This window comes from Sinocyclocheilus rhinocerous, unplaced genomic scaffold, assembly GCF_001515625.1.
Source record: "Sinocyclocheilus rhinocerous isolate Xijiao unplaced genomic scaffold, SAMN03320098_v1.1 scaffold1285, whole genome shotgun sequence".
In the NCBI taxonomy this organism is placed as follows: domain Eukaryota; kingdom Metazoa; phylum Chordata; class Actinopteri; order Cypriniformes; family Cyprinidae; genus Sinocyclocheilus; species Sinocyclocheilus rhinocerous.
This window is the reverse complement of record NW_015645559.1, coordinates 1,027,836-1,045,426: the sequence shown is the minus strand read 5'-3', so window position 1 is coordinate 1,045,426 and position 17,591 is coordinate 1,027,836. Positions and strand designations below refer to the sequence as shown.

Below are 17,591 nucleotides of genomic sequence, written 5' to 3'. Positions count from 1 at the left end.
AAAAAAAAAAAAATTATATATATATATATATATATTTATTTATTAAAGAACTTTTTTTTAATTAAAACAAATTTAGTTTAGGACCCTAGTAGAATTAGTAGAATTATTAATACTAGTTTATACTCACACACTTTTGGGACTAAATTTTGTTGATAATGTATGCCTATTTATTAAAGAACTTTTTTTTAATTAAAACAAATTTAGTTTAGGACCCAAATACTTTTAGTAGAATTATTAATACTAGTTTATACTCACACACTTTTGGGACTAAATTTTGTTGATAAATATGAATATGTATGCCTAATGATAAACCACTGCAGCATGAAAACTTGATATTTTTTTCATCTGAAAGTGAAAGTTTCATAAATGTAAAATAAATGTCCGTTTAAAAACTTTTCAGAGTAATATTTATGTTGTTTTGATGTTTTGTTAAAAATAAAAGTGTAGGTTTCATACAATTAGTTATTTTGTGGTTCATGTGTAATTTTAAATTTCAAAGAATTTCTCAATGTCTAAATTAATAAAAAGGGTTAAATGCAGTAATAACATGGTATTATCATTAAAAACATTAACTTTACACGTACAGACATTCTTCATTTTTCACTCATTAATGAGAAGCTGCTGATCATATACAATATGGTTTTAGTTGAAAAATATTAAGTTATGACTGTTTTATAAAATAACCATTCTTCAGGTCCAAACAGACCTGGAATGTGAAAACAGCATACAAATTTTAAATGCATTTATGAGGGTTAAAGTTTACATTTACCTGAGAAATAAAATCGCCTAAGATATTAAAATTAGTTTTAAGATAATATATCTGACCCTTTTTTCATGTTTTAAGTGTAAATCTAACAAACTTGACTGTGGTTTATGCTTATAACAATTCAAAGCACTTTCCTAAAAAGATAAGTAAAACAAACTAGAATGATATTAAGTCAAAATTTCACCTGGACTCACCTTCTTAACAAAAGGCAAGTCCCCCCTCATGTAGCTTTTATGGAGCTCTGCTACCTTCCCCGGCTCCCTCTTCATCCAGGCCGCCAGGGTCTCAATAGGAGAGCCGATGACCTTCCAATCCACTCCCTGCTGCCTCAGGTGGGCTCTTGCGTGGCTGGCCAGTGCCTTTCGATTCTCAAAATCAAAACCGCAAAGTTCACAGGTGGCATCACAGCCTATGGCAGAAAGAGTAAACAGTGGAGAGCACAAGATATGAAACAAACATTGCACCAACCTTAAGAATAATGTCTGGATGGAGTCAGCTTTGGTCAGTTTGCCCTTTGTGACTTAAAGGGGTCATATGATGCAATTTCAAATTTTCCTTACTCTTTGGAGTGTTACAAGCTGTTTGTGCATAGATAAGATCCCTAAAGTAGCAATGACTAGAGTCTCAAATCCAAAGAGACGCACTGGATAGCTGGCCAATCAGAGCACATCTCGCTTTTCAGACCGATGAGCTTTGTAAAAATCGATGCGTTTCAGAAAGGCGGGGCATAGAGGAGAAACAATAATGTACAGTATGTGGAAAATAATGTGTTTTTTTAACCTTAAACCGCATAAACATTTAATTACACCAAATACACAAAATAAGGTTCTTTTTAGCAACATCATATAACCCCTTTAATTTGACTATATGTAAAATAATAATGAAAGATGTACAAATAAACGTTCCTCAAAAGCCTAATGTATTATATTTGATTTTTCTGAAAAAAGTATGGTTAATGATGTATGGATAATGAAGTTGCTTCAGTCCAGCAAGTGTTCATCTTGACATATTACGGTTATTTTTACATTTACTTCATAAAATTCATTAGATTTCACTGCAAAAAGACAACCCTAACCCTTGTTTTTCTGCATTTTAGGAGGTTATAATGTTAGTTACTGACAGACAAATAATCATGCAATTAAAAAAAAAAAAAAAAAATCTTGATTCAGTGTACCTGTAGGCATGCTGTCTGAGGAAGGTTTCTCTTTTTCCCCTGGTGACAGAGTTAACGTCTGAGGTGAGGATGCTGTTTTTTTCCACTGTGCTGCCGCCCCTGATGCAGGTTCTTCTGATTTGATTTGGGATGCCCGTTCAGTGCCCTCCCGCCTCATGAGCTCATACAGGGCCTCTATGGGTGGGACTTTTAGGGACCACCTTGCACCCAGCTGTCGTAAGTGACCACGTGCATGACAGGATAGGGCTTTACGAGTATCAAACATCTCGCCGCAGTAGTCACAGCATACAAACGGTTTGGGCTCCTGCTTCTCAGGCTTAGGGGCTGTGGAAAGCAGACAGAAATCATCATAAACTGAACAAAATAAAACATTATACTTGCTGTTGAGAGTTACAGGGTTTATGCAGGTTTTATGAAGGTAAAATTAAGATGTTTTAGATCTTTTTCAGACTAAGTTAAAACAAACAAAAAAAGAATAAATTGAATGGAACCCTATGTAAAAATGGTCTCTAAATATAAATGTCTTGTATTAGAAGAATTAAAGTTTAAAAAATTTAACTTCTAACAGACCTACATAACGTTTAAAAAGAAACACTTAGGAAACCATTTTTCTGGCATGCAAGGTATCTATTGGCAGACTTATAACAAAGGGAAAACAGGTATCATCTGCCAACATATATCTGATATCAAAGAGAAAACTGGTTTTCCAACCCCACTGACAGATATTTGTTCTTGTTTTAATCATAAATTCGCTTAATTTTATTTAGTTTCTCAGAAAAACTAAACAAGACTTAAGTAAATGTATTTTGATTTAAGGATTTGTACTGATTTTTTTTTTTTTGGAGTGGATGAAACATTTTATTATTTAATATTTATGCATTGTCAAATGCCATTAAAGTTTGACACACAATGGAAAATACCTCTTTCTTGCAATCTATCTATGCTAAAATGTTGCATCTCACACATTGAGCGTCACATTAATCTATAAATAGTTAAATAGATGCAAGAAAGTGAACCCAAAAGTAACCAGGCAAATAGATGTAATAAATATGACCAATAAGAATTCATATGCATATAGTACAATTATGTAATTCTTGTAGGTTTTCACATCTTAATTTGTTACATTTAGACCTTTACTTTAATAATAAATCAATAGCACTCCTAAGGCTAAAAAATCCAGTGAAACTGAAATGTATAATCTGCATGTTAACTGTGTCGGCTGAATTAATTGCAGGACTTTGTGTAGGAAAAAAAGCATAACAGAAGTGACCAATTTTTACGCACCGATCACAGGTGATTTAACTGTGTTGGAATCAGACTTAGGTGTTAAAGGGCTGGTGGGAGTGCTTTGTGGCTTAGGAGACTCTATGATAGAGATATCAACTTCCACAGGCTCGTCCTTTGGTTTTGGGATCACAGTCCTGGAGCCTTTCTTGGCCTTTGGAACTTTGTGAGGAACTAGAGGAGGTGAGGAAGGCTGGGTAATGGGTTTAGGGGATGGGAGGAGAGGGGGTACAGCAGGAGCTACAGAGGGGGATACAGGTGGGGTCAGTGAGGGCGGCCCCAGGGGACTGAGAGATCCTGCTGAACTACCACGATGGGCCATGACCTCTCGCAGCGTGGCCATGGGAGACCCGTTAACGGACCACTCAGTGATGCCCAGCTGACGCAGGTGATAGCGGGCATGACTGGCCAGGCTCTGACTCTTCTTAAACTTCTCGTGACAGAATTCACAGTTGACATCTTTAGATGACTCGCCTTTGGTGCAAGAAAGAAGAAAGTATGTCAGGACACTTTTTTTGTGTGACAGAACTGTATCTTATGGTACATTTGATAATCAAAGACTGACCAAAAACCAAAGTTTGTTAGATTTTGGATATAAAATCATGCCTCAATTCCCCCTGTGAAGAAGTTTTAGGTTAACTGCATATTAGATAAACTACTGTTCAAAAGTTTGGGGTCTGTAATTTTTTTCTAATGTATTTCTAATGCATTTATTTGATCACAAATACAGTAAAAACAATAATATTGTAAAATAATAATACAATTTAAAATAACTGTGTTCCATTTTAAAATATTTTAGTCATTTATTCCTGATGGCAAAGTTGAAATTAACATGATCCTTCAGAAACATGGATATCATGCACTGTATCAAAAAAAAAAAAGTATTTACTTGCAATTTTTTGTAAGAATGTAAAAGTCTTTACTGTCACTTTAGATCAATTTAATGCATTCTTACTCAAAGTATTAATTTCTTCCCAGCCTCAAACTTCTGGATGGTAGAGTACATGTATATTGTTATTGACCAAAATAAATAAATAAATATTTTGTATAACAATTTCAAAATCAGGTTCCTACATTTTTTGACCAACACATTTCCATGAGTTTCCAGTTGTTTTGGCAGGAAAGAATTAAAAAAAAATTTAAGATCGCATTCAAAAAGAGCAATTTGTAGTCTATAGAAAAATATTATATTTAACTTTTAAAGTTCCCTGATGTCCTGGTTTTCCATAATCATGTTTTGCTATAAATTATCATGATCACAGAGTCAACAAGGTCTTTAAACATTCTTCAAAAAAAAAGATTTTTTTTTATTTTTAATTTTCACCTCGAGAGAGTGATTTAAATTCAGCTTTTTTGCCAAGGGGCAAGCTCGCTGAAACATCTAGAGAAATCTTCTGCTTCTTCACTGAAGGAGGTGATTTCAATTCTGTTTTCTCGCTGAAAGGCAATTCCTCTGAAACATCTGTAGAAATCTTCTGCTTTTTGTTTGAGGGAGGTGATATGAATTCTGCATTACCACTGAGGGGTGAGACTCCTGAAACATCTGGAGAAATCTTCTTCTTTTTCTTTGAGGTAGGTGCTTTCAATTCTACTTGGCCACTGAGTGGCATGTTCCCTGAAAAATCAAGTGAAATCTTCTGCTTTTTGGCTGAAGGAGGGGATTTAAACTCTATTTTGTCACTGAAGGGCAAGTTTCCTGAAATGTCCTGAGAAATCTTCTTCTTTTTGATTGGAGGAGGTGTTTGACGAATGGATGTCAGTCCTTTAAACGACAGAGGAACAAGAGGAGGATTTTTGCTGATGGCTGACGAGGTGGAAGGAGTGGAGGAGGGTGTTGTGTATTTCTCAAAATCCGACCCTTCCAGCTGCCCGGCACTGGCCTTTTCCTTAAAGTCCTCACTCTGTATATATTTATGGAGCATGTCTATGGGAGCACCTTTAGAGTCCAAATTCACACCAAACTGCCGCAGGTGAGCCCGTGCGTGGCTGGAGAGACCTTTACGGGTCTCGTACCACGCTCCACATAACTCACATACATGTACATCATCCCTCACTGCAGAATTCATCATCGTTTCTGGTAACAAAAGCACAAAACACATTTTGCAGTTGACTGGAATGTTACAAGCAAGGATTGCTTCATCATTTTAACTAGCTTACTTTATAGAGTACTAAAAATGTGCTAGTCCAAGCACATACCAAAACATTTTTAATACTGTTACTTACCTAAATTGAGAGGGGCGTCTGTTTCCTGAGGGGCCCAGAGGGGCTTGGTTGAGGCCAGTGAGAGGGAGGTAGAAGGACTGCATTCACTGAGCCTGTATTCCACATCTTTATGAAGAGACAAGGCTGAAGATGGAGTGGACACTACAATCTTCTTTGAAGATGCTTTATGAGGTTTCCCTACAGCAAAAGGTGAAGAAGAGCGACCAGATGCTGCTGATCCTTTGACAGCAATAGGGGAAGACGAGGAAAGGGCATATTTTTTCTTTACAAGGTTGGATATTTTAATCTTCAGTTTGGGCCCAGCGTTCTTTTTGAGGTTGGGGGACTTTGTTTTGTATTTTTTAACAGGGCTGACCTGTTTTTTGAGCTTGGGTAGAGTTCCACCTGTTTCTTTCATTAGCTGGTACAGGAGGTCTATAGGAGCTCCACTACTGTCGGACACAGCCACTCCCAGCTGCCTGAGATGATACCGGGCATGACTGGAGAGACCTCGCCTGGATTCAAAACTGGTCCCACAAAACTCACAACTATGGACGCCTACTGTAAGAATGTGAGAGAAAATGCATAATGTGATGACGCTTGTTTTTCCTAAAGGGAGTGCATTGTGTTTTCTAGACTGTAACAAAGGAATCACAACTGATAAAAAAAAAAAGTGTCAGTGATTTTAAAGGAATAATTCACCCAATAATAAAAGGTCAGTTCCTCATGGTTTTAGAAAGACTTGATGTTAAATACAGACAGCATTTTATTTTTAGGTGAAAACATTTTTCAACTAAACCGTTTATTAGAGTTGAGGCTGGAATACACAACTTTCAAACAGATTTGAAAACATTAGGCATCACACGACTTTGCAAATGGTTACAGAAAAAAATAGGCATCATACACTAAATGGCCAATGATCACATGCTACACAGATTTTCAGGTTGTTTCGAACACAACAAAATCACACAGAAAGCAGAGTTTATCATCTGCCTTTGGTGTACTTACAATCAGAGTCATCTATGTCTTTATCCAAGTCTGTCTCAAGACACTCTTTGGAAATGGTGGCAGTGCTTGTCTTCTTTGCTGTGTCTGGTGCCGTCTTCTCCATGGCTGGAATCTGATAAATTTAGACAAATTTCTTCTAAGAATGCAACTTATCTATTTATACATTTATAATATATATATACAGTATATAAAAATCTACCTCAAATACAATTATTTTTGCATAGAGCTGTACAATTTTAAATGTAGTGATGTCTGAAAAACATAAGTCACAAAAACTGTTAACCATTGTTACCACAATACAATAGTAACTAAAGATATTACTACAATAAATAGTATTACATTAGTAACATTATTAGTAAACGTATTAGCCATCACTGTAAGAAACAATACTAAATTAAAATAAATAAAACTTAAAAGCGTCTTATGTTGTTTGAAGAAAATATGTATTTACCTTGATTTATTAGCAACTATGTTTTTTTCGGGCAGTATGGCGATGTAAAGGTAATGTTTACATCTTACTGTAACACTGACAAGCCATTCGTTTCCTTCTCTCGTTAAACATTTCTATCTCTCTGTAACATTACCTGGCAAAATCGTTTATTTTAACGAGTATCAATACTGGAATTGTTAATGTTGTGCGGTGATGATAAACCAAGAACAACTTCCCATCTCGTTCCAACCATGAATTACACAATGGCCGCGCACACATGCAGCTAGCACGAGCTAATTATTTATCGCGCACTGCAAGTCGATTAAATAGGTTTGGTAGTCTGCAAAGGCATAAAACATCTGGCCTGTTCGGCTACATGTAGCTAACTACACTGAAAACAATATGTTGAAGCACATAATGCTCAAAATTACCTTTAAGTGGCGAGGTTTCTCTTACAGAAGGGAATGCAGGCACTTTAATCAAACCAGCACAGTCGAGCTGCAATAATCAGTCAAAATCAATCGATAGCTGATTTAGAAAACACCACACGAGGGCGAATCACAGGGGCGTGGCTGTTTAGAACTAAGTGCGGTTTTGCGTACAGAATAGCTATGGTCATTTAACTGGAGATTTATTTAACATCCTCATGTTAAATTTGAAGATAAAATGTCACATAAAGAGAAAAAAAGTGTCTATGAAGGTACAGGTAAGCTGCAGGTGAGCCCCTCCACAGTATTTGGTAAGCGAGATTTTCTTGTATTTTTTTAGTTTAGAATTTGTCATAGATGTAATATAATAAACTCAATTGTAGTGATTTTTATACATGTTTAAACAATATATTGAGCTCTGTTTGAGACACTTTTTGTGTCAATACTGTTACAATAATGTAATGTCTTTGCCCTTTGTAATGGTTTACCTTTTTGGGTGGCATTTCTTAGCAAATATGAGAATGATACAATGATATCATATTTTGAATTGAATTTTTGATTGGTATGGCCAAAAATATTATATAAATGGTAGGGTTGTTGTAAATGAGAACTAGATTACAAACTGGAAAACTGGATACATTCAATGTGATTTATATTACAGAATAGTAAAACAATCATTTTAAACCAGTCTTTTCTAAAAAATGTGTATAGTGCTGCTGTTTCCAGGAGTGGGTTGTGTGTTTTCCAGTTTACACATACAGTCAGTGACTTTGTGGCTGTCTTTGTTCCAGTCATTAAAGCATAATGCTTGTAGTTGTAGCATCAGTGTAGTTGTAATCATAAAGCATCATGCTTGCACACTTGGATGAGTGAAACTGTGGTGCTTTGCTCTTATAATTTGATAATTTCATGATACTTTTTTTTTTTAAATACTCTTTATCCTGAAAAATATATTTAAAACTTTTTTTGAAAACAATGATTTTGTATGTACTCATATGTATTAATTAGTAAGGTTTAATAGGTTAGTGATAGTTACACCACATTATATTTTTTAGAGATTATTTGATGTTGAAAATGCCTGGTATAAAAGTTCACAAACATACTGTAAGAAACCAACATGAATACAAAGATTACATTGTAAAGTACTTTGTGCATGCACTTTAAAATACATTTGTCCTTTTCTTTATCTTTGACACACATTTGTCATTGACTCTACTGCTTTATTTTTAGGTTATCCGGTGTTTTGAGTTGGCCTAGTTGCAGTCACATTTACAACGATTATTACAGTTAAAAGAAATACAGTGATGATTCAGCTTGGTTTGTTTAATACACTTTTTATTTGTGAAAGTCTACAAAACAGTTGGTGAGAAAAAAGTCTCATGCAGATCCATTCATTTTTAATTTGGTAATTTTTTTTTTTACTACAGTATATTATTGCATTGATAATGGATTTGGTTTTAATTGTGACAGGTAGGTAGCTATATTCACAGTGTTATAAATGAATAAAAGAAATCTGACAAAAGCTAATAGCAATGCAAAATGGCACTATGTAACACACCACACCAGTTTACTTCCTGTTTTGCATCAGGTATTGATGTAAGTCTTTCTCATGCCATCAGCATTAACTGCATAGAGTTGGTGCACATCTTTCAACAATCCAGCAAACTGCTCCTCCTGTTATCAGACACACAATGAAAGTGTTAACTTAGCCATATTGTATGTGCAAGCCTGAATTAATTATGTACGACTAAAAAATTAGACAGAAGTGACAACCATATAACTTACCAAAACATTCATGCGTTCTACTGCAGCCACAGCGACATTAAGCTTTCTTTCGTCTTCCTCTCTCTCTTCTTCTATGACGCCCAGTCTGCACAAACAGGAAGGAGAAAGAGAAATGTTCCCAGTAGTCTTATTTACAAATAAACACATTTTGACTTCTTTTAACCCAAAATTTTTTTTTTACCTGAAAGTTGCGCTTGCCAGCTGTTCTTCGCGGATGGCTAACAAATTACGAAGTTCCTGAACCTCTGCCTGTAACTGTGTATTCTGTTCTTGGGTCAGGACTATGAAGTCTTCTAACCGCTTCGCCATTTCCAGCTCACGCTCGGTTACCTGCTCCACGCCCAAACGCAGCTCTCCCAACTCTTGCGCATGCTATGAGACACCCAAACTTTGTCAACATACTGTGGCATTTTATTACACCATTTCCATCCTTTATTACACAAGTTAATTCTGACAAAACATCAAAGTAGTGGTAAAATATTTTTACTTAGACCAGTCTGGTTACACACTGACTTTTTCATAATATGATTTTTCAAATCATATTATTGTGCTTTATTATACACTCGATGGTCCTGAAACCAGATGCATTTAGAGTATGCAAAATAGACCCACCCTGTCTAATGTGCTTGTCTCCTCTTGCTCTTGCCTTATTTTTTGATAGGGCTCGTTGCTGTTGTTTTGTTTGATCCAGAGTACTTTTGCTGCTGGGGCTTTGGATTTTATGGCCTGTGACAAACAGAAAATATGCATCAAAGGAAATAAGTATTTGAAAGCACATCATTGGCAAAATGTCTAGTACATTTTAACCAGTCTTAGTTACTCACATTGCTAGGTGATGAAATTTCCAAACAGGGATCCTGATCTTGATTGTAGTCCTGGCACTGCGTTGGTAGCTCTTCTTTGCTTGTCTGCCTCTTTACTGGTTGCCGTTGATGCCGTGATGGTCTGTTGGGGACACTAAAAGCCCGCTGCACCTGCTTCCGCTGACGTTCTTTGCCTTGGTTGGATTTTGAGTCTATGGGAAGCTGCTGCATGGAGTTTTGTAATGGACTGTACTTGGGGAGATCCTTTGGAGGTAAATATGTAGGCTTTGGTGTTCCATGAACACTGTTTCCGCAAGAATAGAGACACAGGTTAGAGGAGTGTAAGTACTTTGAACAAACATTAATTTTAAAGCTTGATACAGCTTCTCTTGGAGCCCCCTTGGGGAATTTTGTTTATATTGTAATATAACCTTACCTGCTAACAGGGATCCGTTGAGCTTCCTGGCCAAGGAACTCTGTGATCTGGTTCAGGATTGAAGGCAAGGGATGTAGGTTGTCTATTTGGTCCTACAAAAAAGATGTAATTTTGCCCATGAGCACATTGTTTAATTAATGAGAATCTCATAATGCTCAGATCTCAGATGTTTTATGGTACCTGTTTCATTACATAGATAATATCGACCAGCAGATTGTGAAGGACTGCTAGACGAAGGGGCAGGTCTACATAGCCATCAAATCGAGCCATGGCAATTTCACTGTCTGGATCAGATACTTTCTGTAAGAATCCTTTCATAGGCTCCCAGTGTTGTTCTAGAAACTCATTCATAAAAAACATGTACTCTTCTTTTTCGCCAAACCTGGTGGATATTGAGATCAAATGGTTGTTGCCTAGAACAAACCTTACAAAACCCTAATTCCAGTGGGATTTATAATCAATACACAAAACATTTTGTAGACCTGATGTACGTTAACTAAAAAGATGGAATGGTTATCAGAAAATGAAGGTCTATTGACAGGACTTACAAGGTGAAGTTTGCAAGGTTTTGAATGACCTTGGCTGTCAGAGTGAGAGTACGAAGGGTGTTTGGCTCTGGATAGGCTTGGGTGAGGCCAAAGAGTGATGGACTGAGAGTCGCTGGGCATAAGAATCGAAGAAACAGAGATGCTGATATGAGACGGTGTCCGATGTCTGTTTGACCTCTGTCCTCACAATCTGATACCCAGCTGGAAAAAATCTCATTCAGCTCCGCAGGGAATGAACTGTTCATAGAAGGGAAAAAATTGATCATTTAAAAATAATTTTCCAATGGAAAACTAATGACACCCATTAGGAGTTAAGTGGACATAGTATATCTAGTTACTATTATGGATAGTATATCACAACAATTCAGTCATCTTAGATGTGTTTTCTACAGAAAATACTTGCTCTTTGTTTTCAAATATATTTTTTGGGAGTGTGTTCATTTAGGTTTATCTTACTCTTGCATGTCAGTTATTCTCTTTACAACATCTGCACATGTCTCCTTCAGATGTCTCTGGTTGATTGGTAGATCAGAGACAGAGCATTTCTGCGGGTCTACCTCACAGCTCTCTCCTCCACTATACAGTCTGGCTATGAAGTCACCTGTGGATAAAGAGGGTTAAACAGGAGGTTAGAGGTAAATAGTAGTAGAATAGTCCTTAAGTACAGTAGAATATTCCTTACCAAGTGTGTCAATGAGATACTTCTGGCCCACCAATTTCATATATTCGTCAATAGCCTTTGTGGCCAGTGTATTCTCTCTGAAAATCAAAGCCTCATTTTCTCCCAAGCGCTGAACTTCTGCACTGCCGAGATCAATCAAGAACTCCTGCACAATCAAAAACCATTCAGAAATCCAAAGAGCTTATGTCTTTTCCTACAGTTACTGCTGTTGCCACTCACCTTAGCTTTCCCAATGCTCTGGAGAACATGAACAAGTGCTCCTGCAAGTTCTTCTTTCTCCCGTACATTGAGAAGGGGTTCCAGGCTGCTGCACATGTCCACATAATTCACTGTGATATACTCTGCAAATTCCTTGTACCTCTCAATAGGCAGAATTTTCAGGATCTTGAATTTGGACTTGACTCGAAGTGAAGCTTGCGGTCCAATTTGGTCCTTTGCTGTACTTGTTCCTGGGGGCTTGTAGGGAACGATGGGATACCACTTCTCCTGATAGGCCCGTCCTTTTATTTCTGCCAGATTGAGAGCCACACTTCCTAGAGGATGCTGAATAGAGTCATCCTTGGAATGGTGCTTCTTTTTAGGGTCTTCGTCTCTAAAGAGGTGCAGGGTGATCTGGTTGACAGGGGGCAAATTGTCAAGTTCAAAAAATTCACCCCAGAATAGCTGGCAACCTCCTGAAGCACCACCACCATGGCCTGTACCAGCTGCTCCAGATCCTCCATCAACTGCTTGGCTGGAGCGTTGGACAGACTTCCCCACAGCCCGGCTACTGGTACGAGCAAACAAGGTACCATCAAGGTGGACCTCACAATAATATCGCTTCTTTGGGGGAAGGTCTTTTGCTTCATTAACCCAAAGGCTCAGTGAGTACTCAGTGCGCTCACAGTTGTCCTGAAGGTAGATAGTATAAAACATTATTTGTAACAAGTACACAATTGATTAAATATGTTGACGGACCTTAAGTTGAGGAATATTCAGTACCTTATTTGGATGAGCAGCACGACGCAAGTCTTCAATCCAGCGGTCTCTTTCTGCAGCTGAACTGCACCCAAAGCAATGGTTATTCTCTGAGTTGATGACCTTTTATGAGTCAGATAAGGAAATGGCCAGAAAAGAAGAGATTGGTTTGGATTATGGATTGACATAAAAATCTGAAAATTGAAACATAGTTTGTACTTTAATATGCAACAGCAAGGTCTACCTGAAAACAGTACTTCTCCCCTAGAATCGAGCTGTGGACTGGCCTGATGACGGTCGTCTGGTCTGTGCTAAGATCCAGGCTTTTTGCCGCACTGACTGGAATGGATAAAGATTCTCTTGAGCCATACCTTGATAGAAAGTGTAAAAGATTGGTAAATGGCATATCATATCAAGCCATCAGATGGTATGTTTGTTCCAATTGACATTAATCTGTACTACAGAGTCAGATCAGTCTTTTTCTATATTATAAAAATGATCCTCCACCTTCCAGCAACACTTAGTCCTGCAGTATTGAGCTGTGTGCTGCTTTTCCGTTTATCATCACCCTGCAAGCGTCGCTTGATTAAATTCTGTCATGAGAACGAGAGAAAAGGATTGTCATGGGAAAATACATATATTTATACATGCATTTTGTTCAGCAACAGTTTCAGATTTCTTAGAAATACTAATGTATGCTCACTTTGACACCACCATCTTGCCCTTTTATTTTGGTACCACTCTGGGGGACCACAGGATCTGGGTTTAGCTCTAAAGAGAGAATGAGAAGAGTTTCTATATTAGATGATCACTTTGATGCCACAGTATTCCTCTTTTGTCTGTAGTGAGCACTGAGGTTGGTCCATCCCTTTCTTTTTTGAAACATGTTCCATAATGCAATAATTGATCATTAAAGCTTAAATGATCAAATGTATGTGTGCATGTATGTCTTTCTGTTTATTTCGTTCTGGTGGGATAAAATACAGCAGAAAGACAAATAATCTCAATGCAATCGCAGATTCTGAAACCAAGGCAGGAAGCATAGTCATTTCCTTCCTTCTATGTGCATCAGATCAATAATTACCAGTTTAACAGAAAATTTAACTGCATTACTGCAGTTGAATTCTGTTAATACAGAACAGAACCGAAATCTAGGGGCTTATTTAATTTTTTATGTCAAAAATTAGCTTTTACTTGATCATCCGTGTGCCTTTATGAAAGCTGGAGAGCAGACAAGCAGTACCATGCAAAGCATGTGGTCCCAATTTTTGGACTTACATGATTATAGGGGTCAGGCTTAGGGGTGCTTAAATAAATCAAGATTACAAAAGCAGCAGCTCTAAAAATGAGTCATATTTGCTTGGCAGCCTATTAATGTTTTGTTTCTGATGAAGTCTGACACTTTGCACTTTGTCATGAATTTTCAAAGCACATGAACTAACTTGCAAAGAATGCAAAAGTGCAACATTAAAAATTACAACGACTTGAATTGTATCAGCAACTACTGCAAATAGAAATGAAGCTAGCATTTATTGCAAATCTGCCAAGGCCAATTGTGATGCATGACCTGGTATTAAAAGCGCAAAACATTTTAAAAATAATATGGTTTGATTAAACTCCTTTCAACATATTTCCCACATATAGTCTTGGTAGTTGCTGATTCCCACATATACTGTAGTCTGTGTTAAATTGGGAAAAACAATAGGATGCCTTCAACACCCAACGTCCATCATGGAAAGGTCAACAGGCTTATTTTAGGAGTCTTTACATTGTATGCCATCTCTGAAGCCAAGAGAATACAAGACTTTTAGAAACCCTGACCTAATATGCTTCTAAAGGCCAATCCACACAGCTCAGACAAACACCAACACACAATTTGGCCATTGGATTTAGAATTTTATAAAAAAAAATTACTGTCATGTTCACACTGCCCCAATAGACACTGACAAACTGAACATGTTCACTCGGGTGAAAACAAACCCTGATGCCAACAGGGGTAACACACTGATGGCATTTGTCTTAAACTTAAACTTTCCATCACAATGTACATACTGTCAAACTTCAAAAGGTAGATATCTTATATGATCTTCTAAATTACCAGATCAAAAAGTGAATATATATATATGAAAAGCACAGAAATTGGTACGCAACTCAGCCAACAAATAAGCTTAAGCAAATTACATTGTATTTGAAAGCACTACTCATAATATATCTTTGTGCTTTGCAAAAACAACTGAATTAGCTGAAAATTAAGATCAATGTAAACTCGGTTAACTGGATTCTGCCATCTCCTTAGACTTGTTTTAATGCTGATTGAATTTCACATGCATTAAACTCTCCAGCAAAATGATTGGATTGAATCATTTAAGTAGGCAAAGTTAAATTTTTTTTGCTTACCTAGTGCCCCTCCACATACAATCCAACGCCTGAAACCCATGCTTTGGAGTAGCTCAGAATAATTTTTTTCCCTTTCAGAACATTAGACTCACAAATGCCCTTTTATAAGTTTTTTTACTTTTAATATAAGGGTCCCACATGCTTATTTTGAGTGAAGTAGACAGCACACCCCTTCAGTCGTCCTCTGGTATGGAACACCCAGTTACGATGGTATCTTCAGACACTCAAAGGAAGCAATTTTACGAGCACAAGCACACACACACATAACCACGTCAACCATTTCCTCTGTGAATACGTTATCTAGCTTCACTTTAGTTACTGACAGTCCGTCATTGGCTAGATAGAGACAGATGATATCTCTCATCTCTTGAAGTCATCTCCGGTTTTTAAATTGTCAGGACACAGCGAGCTCTAGGCAGTCACTTCATTCAAGTGTACTGCAATCCCTCCAGTGATCTTCACAAGATAATGTTCACATTTGTTCTTATGAGGCCAGTTAGTCAACAATAAAAGTGGATCAGAAAGTTCTGAGCAAAGCTCTAGTGTCATTTGTTTGCAGATAGCGCTTGGTTAGATTTCTTGCATCTAATGCAATGACATTTTTGGCTTCAATGTAAATGCAAACTCTGTGATACTGACCAGTGTGACTTCCACTGATGTTCTGGAGACTGAGGCTGGAGAGACAACTGCTGGCCCGGTTCCGTACCCTCATCAAAGGCTGAAATAAATTCAAAAGATAATGATATATTGGTAGTATAAGTTGACCTAAAATCAAATAGCATTTCCAAACTAAATGCACTGATGCTTCAAAGTCAATTTAATGGCATACATCCAATACCTTAATCTGCTAAGTATAATGTCTCATCTGTTGGCATTGTTGAATGTGCATGTTGTTCATTACCTCCTCCTCACGTGGGATAAGGATCTGTCCATCTTGAAGAAAGCAGTTGCTAATGTCCCAAACGGGAACGTCTTGTGGAGGGGCCCAGGAGAGGCGAACAGGCTCTTGGACCAGGATCTCAGGATCGCACTTTTCTTTGTGTTTTCATAAAATGTAAAAGAGTTTACATGCAACGTTTTAATTTAAATAGCTTAGAAGCTTCAAAGACAAAACATACATGCAAGAATGAATTTGGAATCCAGTTCCAATATCATAAGACCTTAATTAGTTAGCAGTTCTATCAGTCCTATCAACATCCAATTACATGTTTAGGTCATTTGGGAACAAAAGAAAAAAAAAACTTTCTGTGGATTCTTTACTTTGTTTATTGTTCCATCTCGCACATCCTGTTGTTGTACCCTCATTCTTTAGCGCCATTTAGTGGCATCTGCATGTACAATCTTGTATAAGGTTAGAAAGCAAGTCTACACTCTCCAACAGTAGAGATCTTTCTAAGAAACCTTCATAATGATTTCAACAAATGTTTTGTTTAACATTTAGCATTGAATATAAAGCTCTTACCATGCTCTACAATGGCAGCACTCTGCAGACGTTGTCTCTTGAACTTCTGTGAAACTGTTTGCAGGTACTTCCTTATTTTACCCCTCTGCGTTGTGTCCTGGACAGTGGACCCAGATGCCTGTGCGCTGGGGGACCCAGATGCAGAAGAGGGGGACAGGACCGAAGATAGGAGGGACCCTGGTGGCTCTGAAAGAGCTCTGCGGAAAGGGTTTTTTCTTGAAGTTGCTGGCTTGTCCGGTTTGGATGGGCTTTCGCTCCCTCGAGTTGCAGTCGAGCACTTTTCCCCCGCGTCTTCACTCAGAGCTTTGCGCCAACTCTGCATTTTATTCCATTTGTTTGAAGCCCCTTTCTCAAGCCTCTCAATAGTCCCCTGTGCCACCATCTCAGGCTTGGCCCCTGTGTGCCACTTGTACGTGTTGAGTAACTTGCCATCCTCTGGTTGCTGTGGGTCTTGATCAGCCGGACTGTTCTGCTCAGGAGACAGATCCATGTCTTCCTCAATCTGTGGTGCTGATTGCTCAGCACTCGGATCTTTGTTTGTACCCATCTTGATTGCTACTCCGTGACCCAAATTAGCACGTTTTCTGGGCGCAGGATGTTTTGATGCAATTCAAAGTTTGTATTTTCTTGTAGTATCTCAAAGAGTATGGATTCCTCAGCACTTACCAGTTCTAGAGGTCTTTAAACGGCTTGTATTTTCAATTTCGAGTGCTTCGGATCTCATCATCTGCTCACTTCACCTATTGGCTTGTTTGAAATGATGCAACCTTTGTGGTCCTCAGCTCTTGTAGGTATGAGGCGGGGTTTTTTTTTCGTGCATACTTATCGTCCAGTACTCAGGAAGCCAGTCAGTTTGTGGGTGGGGAAATCAGGTTAGGTATACAGGTTGAAGGAAGACTGAGAGATGAGGATATTTCCCAGACTGACACAACTAGTGCAAAATTATAGTGCTATGTTCTTTACTTTGTTATCCCTATTTATGGAAAATCTAGAGAGCATAATTTTTCATTTGATCATGTTTTGTTCTCACACATTGTATTTGAGTTTGAACTGAACTGGTATGGTTGTGACTGGAAAAATTCTTATGATCATTGTAGCGTAACATGATCAAGATTAGATTTTTTTGATTAAATATGAACAGGGTTGACAGTTTAACCAAAATACCTGCTTGTTTTGTTCAGTGACGGTTAAATTTCCTGTCAAAACAGCAGCACTTCCTGTCTCACTCT

At 37.7% G+C, this 17,591-nt stretch overlaps 2 protein-coding genes across 6 annotated transcripts in view; both read right to left on the bottom strand.

Moving 5' to 3' along the window:
- Positions 1-7,368, bottom strand: part of wiza (WIZ zinc finger a) — a 16,703-nt gene extending 9,335 nt beyond the window's left edge. For 2 of the 4 annotated variants that reach the window (XM_016510478.1, XM_016510480.1), the window contains exons 1-7: positions 7,296-7,368; positions 6,435-6,546; positions 5,448-5,987; positions 4,549-5,298; positions 3,225-3,698; positions 1,941-2,264; positions 961-1,175 (exon numbers count right to left, since the gene is read on the bottom strand). In XM_016510478.1, the coding sequence (XP_016365964.1) occupies positions 961-1,175; positions 1,941-2,264; positions 3,225-3,698; positions 4,549-5,298; positions 5,448-5,987; positions 6,435-6,537 (2,406 nt within the window). In that variant the 5' untranslated portion in view covers positions 6,538-6,546; positions 7,296-7,368. The other 2 variants (XM_016510481.1, XM_016510479.1) reach the window with 2 other exon arrangements.
- A 1,489-nt stretch (positions 7,369-8,857) lies between these two features.
- rasal3 (RAS protein activator like 3) lies at positions 8,858-17,143 on the bottom strand. 2 transcript variants are annotated; one of them, XM_016510476.1, is made up of 18 exons: positions 16,363-17,143; positions 15,802-15,935; positions 15,540-15,618; positions 13,207-13,274; positions 13,011-13,096; positions 12,748-12,874; positions 12,528-12,626; positions 11,766-12,437; positions 11,547-11,691; positions 11,321-11,465; positions 10,865-11,101; positions 10,497-10,698; positions 10,317-10,408; positions 9,902-10,184; positions 9,690-9,803; positions 9,259-9,449; positions 9,078-9,162; positions 8,858-8,966 (listed from the first exon to the last, which is right to left on the bottom strand). In XM_016510476.1, the coding sequence occupies exons 1-18, from the start codon at positions 16,907-16,909 to the stop codon at positions 8,877-8,879; spliced, it is 3,396 nt and encodes a 1,131-aa protein (XP_016365962.1). In that variant the 5' UTR covers positions 16,910-17,143; the 3' UTR covers positions 8,858-8,876. The 2 variants fall into 2 exon arrangements, with proteins under 2 accessions (XP_016365962.1, XP_016365963.1); XM_016510477.1 differs by lacking the exons at positions 15,540-15,618; positions 15,802-15,935; positions 16,363-17,143 and adding an exon at positions 14,901-15,097.
- Positions 17,144-17,591: the final 448 nt, after the last annotated feature.